A 16152-nucleotide genomic window follows, 5' to 3' on the forward strand; every position below is an offset into this window, starting at 1 on the left:
AAGAATCAAATTGCGTAGGACCATAAACATTAAAAACAGTTAAAGGAATAGAATTAATTAACAACTTAGCTAATATCCATCTAGCATCAGAATCAGTTTCTTGTAACAAAACTTTATATTGTAATTTCTTGTGGCATAAAATAGCAACACCATTTTTCTTATTGGTAGAAGGAGAGAATAAGACCGTACCCACCCAGCTTCTTTTTAACTTAAGAGACTCTGCCTCAGTGAGGTGAGTCTCTTGTAAGAGAACTATATCGGGGTTGTATGAAGCTAGGTGGGAAAGGATCCTCTGACGTTTAATGGGGATAATGAAATCTTTTACATTCCAGGAGATTACTCTGAGTTTAAAAGTTGCAAAAAGGCAATAGAAACAAAAACTACAGCAACAAATAGAGAAAAGAAAATGTCAGAAAGTGAGAGAAAAAAGAGGAAGGAATCATAGAAGGAGCCAGAAAGAAAGGAAGAAGAAAAAATTGAAACTATACAAGTGATAAAATAGGATAATAGCACACACAGAGGAAAAACGGGCATAGGCGACAAGGGAGAGGGAAGGAAAGGGAAAAGAGAGGCAGGATAAAAGGAAAAAAGTACGAGAAGAGACCGTACATATCCAAAAAGGATGACTGAAAAAACATACCTGAGGGGGACATAAAAGAATACAACCGGGCCATGGCGACACTCAACAAGACAAACCTCCCGAAATCAGGAGTCCAAACCGCACCAGGATGAAAAACGTAGAAGAAGAATCATTGGAGATGAAGGGAAACACACCAACCAATCTAAATGAATAGATATAAAGGAGGTTAGGGCAAGGGAAAAAACATAGGAAAATACGTAAGAATATATACTACAATCCAACTAACAACTGGAGAAAATAGAAAACTAGAACAAAAGAGACATCTTAAGGAGAACAACCGGAAAAAGAAGTACACATTGAAAGAAACTATACTTAAATTTTGTGAAAATATCAAAAGGCAAACCGACAATATAACAAACAAAGATAAATGCAAAAACTTTATCCGAGAGAACCTGCAAGAAAAAGGAAAATTAAACAGTTAGCCACAAGTAGAAGTGGAGGTATCCATGCCACTGCTGGTCTGAATATGAATAAAGGGGCAGATTTATGTTCCACTTGCGCCACTTTTGCGCCGCCGTTGCGTCACTTTTTTGACACAGCAGCGGCGCAAATCCTGCGCCATGGCGCGGGGTATTTACAGCGTGACGCATCTGGGAGATGCGTCACGTTGTAAAGCCCTGCACCACATGTAGGCGTTCCAGGGCAGGTGGGGGCGTTCCGGCGCAGGAACGCCTCCTAAAAGATTTCACTCAGTCACTTTTAGGCACATGCTGCGTCAAAACCCTGCGCCTGCTTGAAGCAGGCGTAAGGATTGACGCAGCATTGTACAGATAGGGCCCCCCAGAACATTGCTGGAGCTGCGTCGCGCTTGCGATGCAACTCCAGCAATGCGCCACTTTTACGGCACAGATGTGTCACGCATCTGTGCCGTTTTTGCCCCATGGTGCGCCGCATTATAAATGCGGCGCATCCATGGTGGCGCAGCTGTGGCGCATAATAACTGGCGCATCCCTGCTGATATGCAGGGATGCGCCAGTTATCATAAATCTACCCCAAAGTTTTTAGGTTCAGCAGGATCCTGAAAAGTCAAACTTCGATTTTGATGAGTAACTTTGAAAATACATGGGTGAAATAAACCGTATCTGGCTCCAAGAGAGCGTAGAGGAGTGCGTATATTCAAAAACTCTTTCCTGCTTGAAGCAGGCGTAAGGATTGACGCAGCATTGTACAGATAGGGCCCCCCAGAACATTGCTGGAGCTGCGTCGCGCTTGCGATGCAACTCCAGCAATGCGCCACTTTTACGGCACAGATGTGTCACGCATCTGTGCCGTTTTTGCCCCATGGTGCGCCGCATTATAAATGCGGCGCATCCATGGTGGCGCAGCTGTGGCGCATAATAACTGGCGCATCCCTGCTGATATGCAGGGATGCGCCAGTTATCATAAATCTGCCCCAAAGTTTTTAGGTTCAGCAGGATCCTGAAAAGTCAAACTTCGATTTTGATGAGTAACTTTGAAAATACATGGGTGAAATAAACCGTATCTGGCTCCAAGAGAGCGTAGAGGAGTGCGTATATTCAAAAACTCTTTCCTTCTTGACGCAGTGGCATTCGAAACATCTTGAGAGAGAAACACCCTCTGTCCTAACCAGGAAACTTGACGCTTGGATCTGGCTGCAGAGAGGACTGAAAGAAGATCTGTGAACTTCAAGAAGAGAATGATGACTCCTCGTGGTTTAGTTGAGGCAGATGAGCGAGGACCAAGCCTGTGAGCCCTTTGAATGCTAAGGGAGGTGGTAGGAGGCATTTCAAGAAGCTTCGGAAGGAAGGAGGAGAAGAAGGAAACAGGGTCATCACCTTCCAGACTCTCCGGCAGACCATAAATGCGTAGGTTATTCCTCCTATTTCTGTTTTCCAAATCCTCAGTATGCTGCTGAAGAGCGAGGACAGACTTTTCCAAAGAGGAGATGCGTTGGGAATTGACTTGGTTCTCTGAAACCTGCTGCTCCATGGAAGTCACCCTGCTCTCCATAGTTGACCATTTCTCCTCAAGAAACTGCATTTTGCTGTTAGTTTCTTCTACAAATGGACGCAAAGTGCGTATCTCCTCTAAAAGTAACTCCATGGAGATAGGAGATGGCGATTTATCAGGAGGAGGAGAGTCCTGTTTCAAATGTTTAGTGGATGTAGTGGGAGGAGAAGATTTGTTCGAACTTGACTGTGACGAGGAAGGGCGAGTGGGAGGATGTCCCGCCATTTGGACTGTAGTAGAAGAAGAGTCTGGTGATGGGGAGAAGGAAGATGTTGCTGTGGGAGCACTCTTTGAAGGTACAAAAACAAACTTCGGGTTACGTAATTTGCCCATAGAAACCAGAGTGCTCAGATAATGAGGTGAGTGAGAACTATTGCTATGAGGAAAACCAGTGAAAGAAAAATTCCACGCAGACAGTGACAGGTAATCAATATTGAGCCAGGAAATCCATGACAGAAGCGTTGAAGCGTCGCACTGGAGATAGCTGAGATTCCACCACAATAAAAAGGGAAGAATGTGGGAGCCATAACACAAAAAGACTTGACACCATATGGCTAACAGAGAGCTGACCAAGCAGGCTTATATTAGAAAAAAGGAAAAAATTATGGCATACATAATGAAGAGTCTCTAGAAAATCCCTGAAGACTGGTGCATTCTGCAGTGGAAAAGGACCAGGTAAGTAATCATGTCAGCAATGCCAAAGCTGAATCAGTGAAGTATAACACAGCAGCATGGCTCTTGTTGTATGTGGTTATCCAGAGTGAAAGAAACTAGGAAAAAGGCTGATAGGATAAGCAGAAAAACATTATTAATGATGAGGAGGCCTCCAAAACTTAAAAATAGCCATTGGAGAAACTGCAAATTTGAAGTCCTTGGCGCGCGCCAGCAACGCGCTAGCGTTGCGCTATCAACGAAATGGCAGCCATTCTGAGGCGATTAAACAACGCAATGGAAAAGGTGTTAAATGAGCGCTGAAAAGTACATTAGAATGCTCACCAGATGCGCGCTGTATTCCGACGTCAATATCTGTACGGAATTTGAAGAAAGAAGCGCGAAAACGTACTCCGCAGTCCAAAGTCCGTCCCGGTGCAGCGGAGTCCCGGGCTCAGGCGGCCATCTTGTCGGTGCCGAAACCACACCCCCCAATAGGTCTGGCTTTAACGTACTAACACATGCAAATTTAACCATGCACAAATGCTGTGACCATATGTCAGCACATTAAAGCCAAACCTGTTGGCTTTTACAAAGCTTGTTTCAAAACAGTTGTTGAAGCCCTTGTTTGGAAGCTCTAGCTAAAGTACTTTTATTTTGATGCAACTCTCCATGGGGCATATTATCAAGCCCATTTTCGCCGCTTTATCGGCCGATTACGGACGAAACGCGGCGATTTAAGTATCGCACTATTATCAAGGACACGCTAATGGGTGATTCCTTGATTTAGTAGCCGTTTTTTCTCAATTTTGCATGTCAGCGATTATTATCACTAATGACATGCAAAGTGGGCGTTCCTCACAATGTCTGCATGATTAACGTGGCAAACACAACTCCGCACTATTAATAATGCGGCCCCAGCGATTAAACAAACCGCGCTAACCGCGGTTATCGCATGAACTTAACGTCTGCTTTTTCTTTTACTTAGCTATGCTGATAATGGGAGGTGGATCGCCATGTTACGACCACACTCCCCTATCAGTCCCCTATCAGCAAGCATCTCCATAATCATCGCTGGATTTCAGGCGATATTTCTGTTTCTCACTGTCTATCGCTGGAATTACATAGCCTGTTCACGAAGCGTTGATAATACGCCGCTAACACGGCGATGTAATTCAGCGATAGACGGCAATAAACAGAAACGTGCTAGGTGCGCTTAGCGATGTTTATCGCTCTTCTTTGATAATTTGCCCCCATGTGTTTTCCAGCAGTAACCCTGATTAGGTGGAAGTGCATTTCTAGTACGCCCTCTTTAATGTTTGTCATAATATGTCTGTTTGTCTGCTGTTGATTGGTTGCTGTCTTTCATTAGATCGCTGCAGCTCCCTGCTGTCTGATCCACAGGGATCCTTTTCAACACCCAACTTTCCAGGCGCGTACCAAAATGGAGCAAACTGCCGGTGGCTGATCCGTCCTACATCAAACAAGGTGACTTCAGAAGTTTGCTTTCCTTTAAGTACAAGTGCAAAATCAGATTCCTGGCATGACTGTCATCAAAATATTGTAAAATTATTTAACAGTTGTATAAAAAAAGTTTGGATTCCTTCATCTATATGTTTTAGAGCCTCGTTCAGAGTTGGCAGAGAGGATGGCCCATGGTAAAGTGGGGTTACCAACCCTACAAACTATCATTTAGAGGTGAAGCAGCCACTAAATGTTGGTGGAGTTATCACCAGCCCCATTGGTTGCTAATTATTGGCAGTGGTCTCTCTTTAACCTCCAATAACTTTGACGCATAGGGAATCTGCCCTATTTAGGTTCCTTACCTGCACAACTTATATAATGATTTACGTAAGTGCTTTGCATTGTGCCTTCATGCCACTTTCAGTTGTTTGGAGTAGTGACCCTTTAAGGTGTGGTGAATTAAAGGAGTTTCCTCTAAGAGGCGCTCCCTTGCCAGCGTTTGATGGCGACTTTTCAGAGGTTCAACACAAATGTCTTGAGATGAGTCAGATATCCTGGGTCTCGAGTAGTCCATTGCAGCTGGCAGACTGAAATAGAGAGAGTGGCATAGTTCTGCAGAACGGTACGAGTATTTACTATTGCATTAAACAGGTGGTTGGAACAGGCACAGCCTGAGTGGCAAAGACCAACAAAAGTTAGAGCTGATTATTACTAGCTGTTGTTGGTAGTTTCCAAGTTTTACCCTTGAGACTGGTTGCTATTGGCAGAGAGGATTCTAGCCACTTATACTTTCAGTCTGGAGTGTCTAGTTGAACATTTGGTTGATGGTTGTCTTGTTGGCTCTTGGTTCGAGTTATCATAGTATTCTCCCCAGTGGTGGAGGAGCTGAGATCCACCACACCATGAATGGAGCAATGGAGCAATGTAATGTCTGGTGCCTGGACAGGCTACGTTGGATTCCTCTGTTGAGAATTTACAGCCTAGAGCAACAACAGATCTTTGGGTACTGCTGACATGTCCATGGCCCTGTATTTAGTCTTGATAGATCGGGGTTAGAGTTATCAAAGTATTCTCAGTGGTGAGTGAGCTGGAAGTGTTTCTGCTGATGTTTCTTCGGGTGTGTTGCGAAGCTTAAGAGGGAGCCACTTACACCAAAGTCATAAAAATAACAAAGAAACTGAGAGTAGCAGCTAACACAGCCTAAGATTGCAGCAGCTACCTAAGCTGAAGCTTTAGAAAGTAGATAGCGACAAAACATTGTGGCATGCCAAGACACACCCGATGAGACGAGGAAGAGTGGTTGGTCCCTGCCTCTTCTCCTGGAGATGCTCCAGTGATCATCAGTATGTCTCAAGGGATCATCTCATCCTTCCGTAGCACCTCACTGAACGCACTGCCTTGCAGCATGCTTCTTTGGAGCGAGGGATCATGGGTCACAGCAGGCAGTAGCACAGCCCTGTCGTGATGGCCCTTGGGACATGTAGCTTCATTAGTGGTCTCACATGTACCCACCTCTGTAGCCCTATATTCTGGTGGAAAAGAATAGAGGCCCATGTTGGACTGTCCCAATGGGAAGTGGGACATTTAGTTTTGCTGGTAGTGTCAAGATCAACCTCTGTCTCCACAGTACTTTAGGGCCAGAAAGGGTTAAGTGGTAAAGGTTGGCAGCAATGCAGAGCTCCTGATGGCTCCTGGAACACATAGTTATGCCATTTGATTCAGCTTGAGAGTGGCACAGTTTGATCACTGCTCATTGCGAATGAGTGACCATTCCTACCGTGGCCTCTGCCAAGCCTTAGTCAAGCCTTAAACCCTGTAATATTCTTTCAGTGAACCAGAATGCTGATTTCAATAATGTTTACTGACTTCTGCTCATCACCCTGTGACTGGTCAAGTATAGGTTATTGGCAGTATTCAATGTGCTTTTCTTGTCTCAGTTGCGTTATGGCCATAACTTTTTGTTTCTGCCCATGTCAGATTTCTTTGCAGTTCAATACCTTTGATGTCCAGCTCACCGCAGATTGCTCTGCTGACTTTATCAATGTTTACGATGGCGACAATACATCATCCCCATTTGTACTGAAGAAGGCCTGTGGAAAGTTGGATCTCCCGACCTTTGTGTCTTCTGGAAGCGCGATGCTGGTGGAGTTTGTCAGTGATGGGGCCATCTCAGCCAGCGGTTTCCAAGCCTCTTATAGAACAGGTAAGCCTGTTCTTCCTCAGGCTTTGTATTTCAAGACACCCTTTGGAGTGGCTTAATGAAACTTGAGGGGGTCCCCCTCCAAAATACATGGAGGCCCCCCCGGCGGCCTGGCCCACCACCTACCACTTTGCTCCACCGCCCCAAAATCTGATATATTTTTATTTGAAATCTCCAACATTTAATGCAATGCCTCTATATTGTCTTGCTCAAACATTTAATAATGAAGTGGGAAATACTCTTAACATATAAACTACACTATTTGTAACATTGTCAAGATCAGATTATTTACATAAGACGGCAATCAGAACAATGCCAAGGAGCGATCCTATTGTCTCAGGAACTGCCTATCGTTGAAGAGCAAATAACAACTATGTCAGGTCTGAATTAGAATTTACATTGATGGACAATAACTTGAATTTTTTCAAGACAAACCCAAACCTGCAATTTCATAGAATCGACTGACAATATACATTAGGAGTACATAAGATATAAGTCAGTATCCTGCAAAATCCAAGAGAAATAGACTGGTGAATTATCTGCATACCACACACTTGCGACTTTCAAGGGTTGTGCATGATAATAACGTGAACTGAGGAGGCAATTTAAATTTCTACTGTCATGTCTTTAATTATTAATCAGGACAATATAGACAGGCAAATGTGGATGAAAACTGAATGCTTCAGAACATTGATGCAGCTGTTTGTCTGTTTGAAGTTATAATTTCTGCAGTGTAAACAATGCTAATTACAAGAATGAAGGCATATGTATTACAGATAACTGCAACAACCCATAAATAAAACCGCATGTAGAATAAAAATAAACCTGATCAGCAAGTACCTAATGACAGAATCTATACAAACTGTAGTTAGTAAAGCAAATTAAAAGTGCAAATACTTTCAACGTTCATAATAAAGTAATCACCAGTCCAGCAATATACAATCATCAAGCATGTTTTGTAAAACAATCCCACTTTCTTCTTGCATCAAGGGCAAAATACTTTCAAAGTACATGATAAAAAGAAGTCCAGCAGTATGCAAAAATGAAGCCAGGTTAGTCAAACAACTCCTCCTTTGGTTTGGTTTGGTATAAAGGTACACATATTTCAAAGCAACTGGTAAACAATAACAAGTACAGCACCATGAAAGAATCATACTAGCTTAGACTAACATTTTCCTTTTTGAAGGTACAGATATTTCTAAGTGACTGGGAAAACAATTACAAGTACAGCAAGCAGCAGCATCAAAAATCAAACCAGTTTAATCAACCAATGCCCTTTTGGTTTGTGCATGAAGGTGCAAATATTTTAGAGTGACTGATAAAACAATAACAAGTACAGCAGGCAACAGCATACAAAATTCAAACTTATGTAGCCAAACTAATTCCCCTATTGTTTGTGCATGAAGGCACACATATTATTTCAACCGGAATACATTTCTTCTTGCTTCTAGAAACGTATCTTCGGGACATTGAGGTAGCCTATATAAAAGTGCACAATATTTAAAGTGTGATATACTAGCAGAATACCATATTACTTACAGCTTCCTCATGGGATTTCAAGGACAGATACATTTAGAAAATCATACTATGAGTAGAAAAAGTACTTTCAGGAGCCTGAAGAAATTAATTGTAGAGTTTGAAGTCTCCTAAAGCAGAAAACAATACTTAAAAAGTGGATACGAGGCTAAAGGCTGCTAACGCCAGGAAGGGTGACTGACAAATTAGATAGGTGGCTGAAGACTACTACTGCTTGGTTTGCTGAATTAGAGAGATGTAGTTGACCCAAAGAATTGTTATCTCCTTGCCTTCCTTCGTGCAAACTCTTCTGTTAGAGATTTCACATTTAATTTTTTGTGCCAGATCACTCTCAATGCTTAATGTTGCAAGTGCTGACAGCCTTTCCTGCATCATTGTGCTTCGGAGATAGTTCTTGATCAATTTTAACTTTGACAATGACCTTTCTGCCGCGGCTACAGTAACTGGAATTGTTGGAAAAAGGTAGAATTGCATTGATTCTAAAAAAAAAAAGATCAGCTAGATCCCTTATTGTGCCACCTGAGATAAGTTGTTTAGGTTGTTCCAACACTGCTTTAAATGAGATGATTTGTTGTGGAAACTCTAGGGACAAGTCTTTTTCAAAATGAGCTGCCAGGATCATGACGGCTACAAACAACATCACCTAAGTAGCTCTGAGGATTTCTCAAGGCATCATGAACTAAAAGTGTTGAATTAGGGTGTTCAACAATATCTACGTTAGCATAAAACACAGACACCTTAAAATTGTCTTTGGGATTGCATAACCTTTGGTTTTCACAGAGTTCTTTGAAGTGCTTTTTTTGCGACGTGGTCGTTTTGTGTAAACTGCAATTGCATTCCCCATGCAGCTGCAGGTGCAGATGCTAAGCTTTTAACATCTTCCAACTATTCTCTGAAACTGGTTAACATATCAGCTGCACTACTTAACATATTTGATGCTTGTAAAAGGTTCAAGTCTTTAGACTGAAGCAGTTTGGACACAATATTCATCGTCTCTAGCACTTTGGACTGGATTACAACCATTAACACAAACTCAAAAGTCTCCATGCATTTCCCCGAGCTTTTGTGCGCTCATCATCCTTTTTAGACTGCAGTAAAATAGTATTGAGTGCTTTCATGATGTCCCTAAAATGATAGTGTAGAGAATGGAGAGCATCACGTCTGGATGCCCAACGTGTTGAACAGAGTTTCTTCAGTGATTGCTTTGAATGAGTTGTGCTCTCTTTTGTAATCACAAGTAGTTCCCACTGTTTGATGCTTTGACTGAAGAATAAATATACTTTCTGTAGAATGTCATAAAATTCAGCAATTTCAGGAATGTGCACACAGGCATCATTTAATGCTAATTTTAGATTATGCGCAGCACAGTGTAGATAGACTTCATTGGGTTCTTTCTATCGTATTCTTGTTTGTACTCCACTAGATATACATTGCTCATTGTGGTGGCAGCATAATATCCCCCCCTACGTTTATTAAGTACTAGGCCTTTGTCCTCTTTAATGTTTACAAGTTCTGTTGCTTTCCCCACAGCACTTTGGTCTGTGATTTTTTGGAAGCCAACAAAGCTCTCATTAATTTTGACTTTGGTTGGAATTTCTTCAGTATTAAGGCCCAGTGTTACATATGGGATAATCAGGTCTTCTTTTTTAATGCACTGCATTGTGTTCATTATAACAGGGTAAAATTGTGCATTTTTTATTTTACTTACTATCTCATTTTGTACTTTGTTTGAAAGCATTTTAATAAGGTCATTTTGAATAGCAGGACTCAAATATTTAACTCTACCCTCTTTTGCTATCAGATGGCTATAAACAGCATCATATTTGGCCAAAAGTTCAATGACTGCCAAAAAATACCTATCATCTTTTTCTTTTAGTTTTTCTTTATGTCCTCTGAAAGGTAAATTGCAAGTTTACAACAGAAGTGTAACATCGATGAACCTCCTCAGAATTTGTGTCTGATAGTTCACCTGCTCTTTGTAGATTGATTCCAGTTGTCTATCAATCGTCTCATCTTGCCTCCATCTCCCATGTACAGCACAAGCTACTAAATGTGAGCGCGTCATTTCATGTTCTTTAATTTTTTTGAGACATGACTTGCCATGCTTTAATAACATTAACCCATGCTTGCTGATAGGATGACAGTTTTCTATCTCTGAATAGCCACCAAGGTTCACAGTATGCACTGTCCATGTTTAAAATGTAGCACAACCTCTCCAGTCCTATTTGCATTGTAGTAGTACTTTGTGGAAAAGCACCTGTTTTTATTATCTCATGGGAAGGGTTCTCTAGGCTTGCATGGGCCACTTCTCAAGACAAACCTACATAACTCGGTATCATGCCAAGGTTTGTGTGGAAAGTTCCCTCTATCACTTAGGTACAAATCCTTGCAAAGGTAATTATTGCTTGATTCTGGTTCTTCTAATTGTAATTCTACATCCTCACTTTTAATGTATTCACTTTCTTCTTCAATGTTTGCCAATTCTGCTGAAACAAGTTGCACATTTGGAGGTTCTTCAGTTTCTTTAGCCACTGGTAGCAGTGGTGACACACGCCTCTAAATGTTGAATTATCGAACTCGCACGGAGGACAACTATAGTAAAAATAATTGAGACTCAAGTGCGCCTCTGAGCGTTTCAAATATCCCTGAAAGCGGTTTCAGTCGATCAACCGACTTGAACTTGAAATATTTGAGATTCATGCATGCTTCTGTGAGTTTCAAATATCGCTGAAATTGGTCTCAACAGATTAACCCGTTACCAGGTCATTTGAACTTGATGTAACATGATGGGGCCTTAGCCACACAGACCAGACCCACACTTGCCATTGTTGACTATTTAACCAGGATTCACTCTGGTTACTGATAGGTTGTCAACCCTCCTCCCCCACCATTGCCGTGATGAAGACCCGCATTGACCACTCAATAATGCATATATTGAGTTGAAACGTCGACGGCAACTCTTGGTCCAGATCAAGACTCTGCGTGCAAAGATTAATTTGGATAAAGCAGCAGAGCTATTGTTTTTCCCATTAGACACTCTGGCCTCTCATGCACATATTTCTTGCACTCTGTATATAATAGGCACCTGATTTTATCACTGAGCACATATGTCACATGATCACACAGCACTTTAAATGTCAGTGTGTTGACAGCAATTTATCAATTGTGTGGGTATATATAATTGATGGAGTTTATATAAAATAACATAATACCTACCACCCAGTAATTTCTTTGTGTTTTTGTGTGTTCCTCATGTCCAAAATTGCTTTGACATCTAAGTGTGTGAATTGCAGTAAATAATATAAATAATTGAATTAACTGTATAAGTAATAGTTGCCTACACCCAACAGAACCAATATTTTTGCTTACATACCCATACCCATGTTCTGAGGGACACAGGGTCACCCTATTGTTTATTGAATTCAACTGGTTGCAGCTGCACCGTCGACGCCACAGTCGACGATGGTTACATATTTTACTAACATAACTAAAACAATTATACATCCAGCCATGTCAGTGTACAGTGATGTATCACCTTAAATCCCATTGCACTCTTTGACATATAGGGAACTGATGAGGACAGAATTTATGGTGCCGATCACAGCCCATCAGAGCTGCTTGTAAAATGTCTGGAGGCTGAGGATGAGAAGGATGAAGATTACCATGATGAAGACCAGTATTATCAACAGAGCTACGTAGCCCCACCTTGCCACTATCAGCCTTATGGATTTCAACTGGAAGCGCGTGCTAGAGACATGACCCACCTGCCGACTTCTCTCATCCAATATTTTCAAGCAAAGTTGGCAGACTACAGGCAAAGGTTTCCACCGCAAGGGGATTAACTTGAAAAACCACAGCCTCAAGCAGAACCACCGAGTATGCCAGGCTTGTGCCGCTAGTTACACCTAGTATTACTACTCAGGAAGAAGACACCATTGCAGAGGATTCGCCTGCTTCAGATGAAGATAGAGAGGAAGGCGAACTACCAGATCCTCTCCTGATGCCAGATCCTTGGGATCATGATATCATACCAACACCCTCTCCTACTCCACATTAACCAACAGATTCTCCTCCTGAGGATATTAGAGGATTTCCTAACCTAATGGAAAGAGCATCCACCAGATTCCATTTGTGAAGACTGATTGCTTCCTGAACTATTTCAAAGAGGACACAAGGAAATCTGTATGCTCTATACCCATTATTGACTACATAGGGCAAGAGGGCATCAAGATTATGAAGACACCTTCAACTGTACCACCGGTGCTCCCTCGAATTGATAAAAAATATAGAGCTTTGGAGGATTCCCCACCTTGCCTCATAGGACACCCGGGAGGAGATTTGGTCATTTCTCAAGCGGCGCACATAAAATCCAAAAACCCTGCTACTCTAATCACTACTCCACCTGTAGGAGGGGCACAGCTTCGACATTCTAGGAAATCGCTTTTCTACTATGGATGCAGTCACAATTAGGGTTGTGAATGCTTTGGCCATTATCGGCCATTATGACCGACAGATGTGGTCAGACATGGTAGCTTTGGTGGACCTAATATCAGAAGGGAAAAGGCAGGAGGCTAGAAAGTTCTTGTAGGAGGAGGAACGTGCAGCTTCAGAGACCATTGACTGCGCTATGGAGGTAGCCAATGCCGGTTTTAGAAAATTGGCGGGTGCCGCCGTACTGAGAAAACAGGGATGGTTGAAGTTCAGAAAAATATTTTAGATATGGCTTTTGAAGCTGATTCCGTATTTGGAAAGCACATAGATGAGGTACACTTGGCTATTAAGACCAATACAGACACAGCAAAATCATTAGGCCCATTACAATAGCAGAAAATGCCATTCAGAGGAGCTAGAGGACAAGGTTTTACCTCATATAAAGGAGGTTACCAGAGAACCCCACAGTATCAGCCCTACCAATCTCAGTGCCATCAGAACTATAACCCTCCAGCATACCACCAGTCTTCTTACCAAGATCCCGACTTCAACAGAAAACAATGCTCAGGTCCGGGTACTAGCTTCCCTCCACTCTCAACCCGTGGGTGCACAGATTTCCAACCATTTGCATCAGTGAAGCAAAATAACAAAGATCAGTGGGTGTTAGACCTATGAACCTATAGACATACCCTAGAATTCCCTCAGGGACCACTGGATACTCCATCCAGTGAAGCTCCCTTTCATCTTCACTTATTGCCCAAAGAAGGCCAGGTCATGCTCTCCAAAGGAGCAATAGAGGAGGTCCCACTCAGACTACCAACTCTTGCCTTCTGTTGTTTGGGACGCTAGCGCTCACAGTGAACACAGAATAGTCTTCACTCCTTCCCTGTCTAATCATATCTTTCCTAGGAGCTACGATAGATGCCATTCAGTGAAAAGCTTTCCTCTCAGAAGAGAGGCAAATACAACTGTAGCAGCTAGCAAAGAACGTGTCAAAAAAGGGTCTGTTTCAGTACGAACAATCAATCAATCAATCACTGCATTTGGAAAGCGCGCTACATACCCGAGAGGGTCTCAAGGTGCTGGGGAGTGGGGGGTGCTACTGGTCAAAGAGCCAGTTCTTGAGGAGTCTTCTGAAGGCCAGCAGGTCCTGGGTCTGTCGTAGGATGGTGGGGAAAGTGTTCCAGGTCTTGGCAGTGAGGTAGGAGAAGGATCTGCCGCCGGCGGTGGTTTTTCGGATGCGGGGGACTGTGGCGAGGGCGAGGTTGGCTGAGCGGAGGCTTAGGGTGGGGGTGTGGAAGCTGAGTCGGTTGTTGAGGTAGGTGGGTTCGGTGTTGTGCAGTGCTTGGTGTGCGTGGATCAGGAGCTTGAAGGTGATCCTTTTGTTGACGGGGAGCCAGTGCAGGCCTTTCAGGTGGAGTGTGATGTGGCTGCGGCGGGGGACGTCGAGGATGAGTCGGGCCGAGGCGTTCTGGATGCGTTGGAGTCATCTCAGGAGCTTGTTTGTAATTCCTGAGTAGAGGGCGTTCCCGTAGTCGAGTTGGTGATGAGGGCCTGGGTAACGGTTTTTCTCGTGTCGAGGGGGATCCATTTGAAGATCCTGTGGAGCATACGGAGGGTGTTGAAACAGGACGCGGAGACGGCTTTGACTTGCCTGGTCATGGAGAGAGTGGAGTCGAGGATGACCCCCAGGTTGCGTGTGTGGTCCGTGGGTTCAGGGGCTGTGCCAAGTGACGTGGGCCACCAAGAGTCGTCCCAGGCTGATGGGGTGGGTCCGAAAATGAGGACCTCCGTCTTGTCTGAGTTCAGCTTCAGTCTGCTGTCCTTCATCCAGTCGGCTACGGCCTTCATTCCTCTGTGGAGGTTAGCTTTGGCGGTGTGGGGATCTTCGGTGAGGGATTTGATCAGCTGGGTGTCGTCGGCGTAGGAGATGATGTTGAGGTTGTGTTGTCATGCGACGTGGGCGAGGGGGGCCATGTAGATATTGAACAGCGTCGGGCTGAGGGAGGATCCCTGTGGGACGCCGCAGATGATCTCGGTGGTTTTGGAGCGGAAGGGTGGGAGGCGGACGCTCTGGGTTCTGCCGGAGGGGAAGGATGTGGTCCAGGCCAGGGCCTTCTCTTGGATACCGGTGTCATGGAGGCGTGCTGATAGGGTGCGGTGGCAGACCATGTCAAAAACGGATTGGGAAGGGTCCAGGATGTTGTTAACTTCGAGGTAGCGGGTCAGCTGGTGGTTGACAATCTTCTCGGTCACTTTTGCCGGGAAAGGGAGCAGGGAGATGGGCCGGAAGTTCTTGAGGTCCGCCTTGGGCTTCTTCAGAAGGGTGTTGATCTCGGCGTGCTTCCAGCTTTCTGGGAAGGTTGCTGTCTCGAAGGAACAGTTGATTGTTTTCCGGAGGTGGGGCGCGATGGTTGCGCTGGCTTTGTTGACGTGGTGAGGGCAGGGGTCCGATGGGGATCCGGAGTGGATGGAGTTCATGGTTTTGATGTGTCTTCATCGCTGACGCTGGACCAGACGGTCAGGCGACTGGTGCGAGTGGTAGTCGCAGGGGTGGTGGACTCGGTGGTGGGTGCGGGTGGGTCGGAGTTGAAGCTGTCGTGGATGTCGGTGATCTTGCGGTGGAAGAAGGTGGCCAGGGAGTCGCACAGGTCTTGAGATGGCGGGATGTCGTTGGTGTTGGAGCTGGGGTTGGAGAGTTCTTTCACGATGCTGAAGAGCTCTTTGGTGTTGTGTGCGTTGTTGTCTAGGCGGTCCTTGAAGGCGGTCTTCTTGGCGGTCCTGATGAGTTGGTGGTGTCTGTGGGTGGCGCTCTTGAGGGCTGTGTGGTTGTCTGGTGTTCGGTCGTGGAGCCATTTCTTCTCCAGCTTCTGACAGGTGTGCTTGGAGATCCGGAGGTCCTCGGTGAACCAGGCGGCTTTCTTGTTGTTGTGGTTGCTTGTAGAGGTCTTGAGAGGGGCGAGGGTGTTGGCGCAGTCGTTGATCCACTGTGTGAGGTTGGTCGCAGCGGTGTCTGGGTCAGTGGGGTCGGTGGGTGGTCTCAGGGCGAGGGCGGTAGTCAGTTGGTCCTCGGTGACCTTGCCCCAGCAGCGGCATGGTAGCTGTTGAGTGCTGTGGTGTGTGGTGGGTTTTCTGAAGGTGAAGTGGACGCATCTGTGGTTGGTCCAGTGTGGTTCGGTGGTGTGGCTGAAGGAGACGTGGGGGCTTGCGGAGAAGATGGGGTCGAGCGTGTGTCCAGCGGCGTAAGTAGGTGTCGTTA

At 44.5% G+C, this 16152-nt stretch overlaps 1 protein-coding gene across 2 annotated transcripts in view; it reads left to right on the forward strand.

Moving 5' to 3' along the window:
* Positions 1-16152, forward strand: part of LOC146859674 (astacin-like metalloendopeptidase) — a 565544-nt gene that overhangs the window by 471787 nt on the left and 77605 nt on the right. For both annotated transcript variants that reach the window (XM_085643427.1, XM_085643428.1), the window contains 2 exons: positions 4635-4750; positions 6704-6929. In XM_085643427.1, the coding sequence (XP_085499553.1) occupies positions 4635-4750; positions 6704-6929 (342 nt within the window). The remainder of the gene's footprint in view (positions 1-4634; positions 4751-6703; positions 6930-16152) is intronic.

This window comes from Triturus cristatus, chromosome 3_1 (genome assembly GCF_964204655.1).
Source record: "Triturus cristatus chromosome 3_1, aTriCri1.1, whole genome shotgun sequence".
Lineage (NCBI taxonomy): Eukaryota > Metazoa > Chordata > Amphibia > Caudata > Salamandridae > Triturus > Triturus cristatus.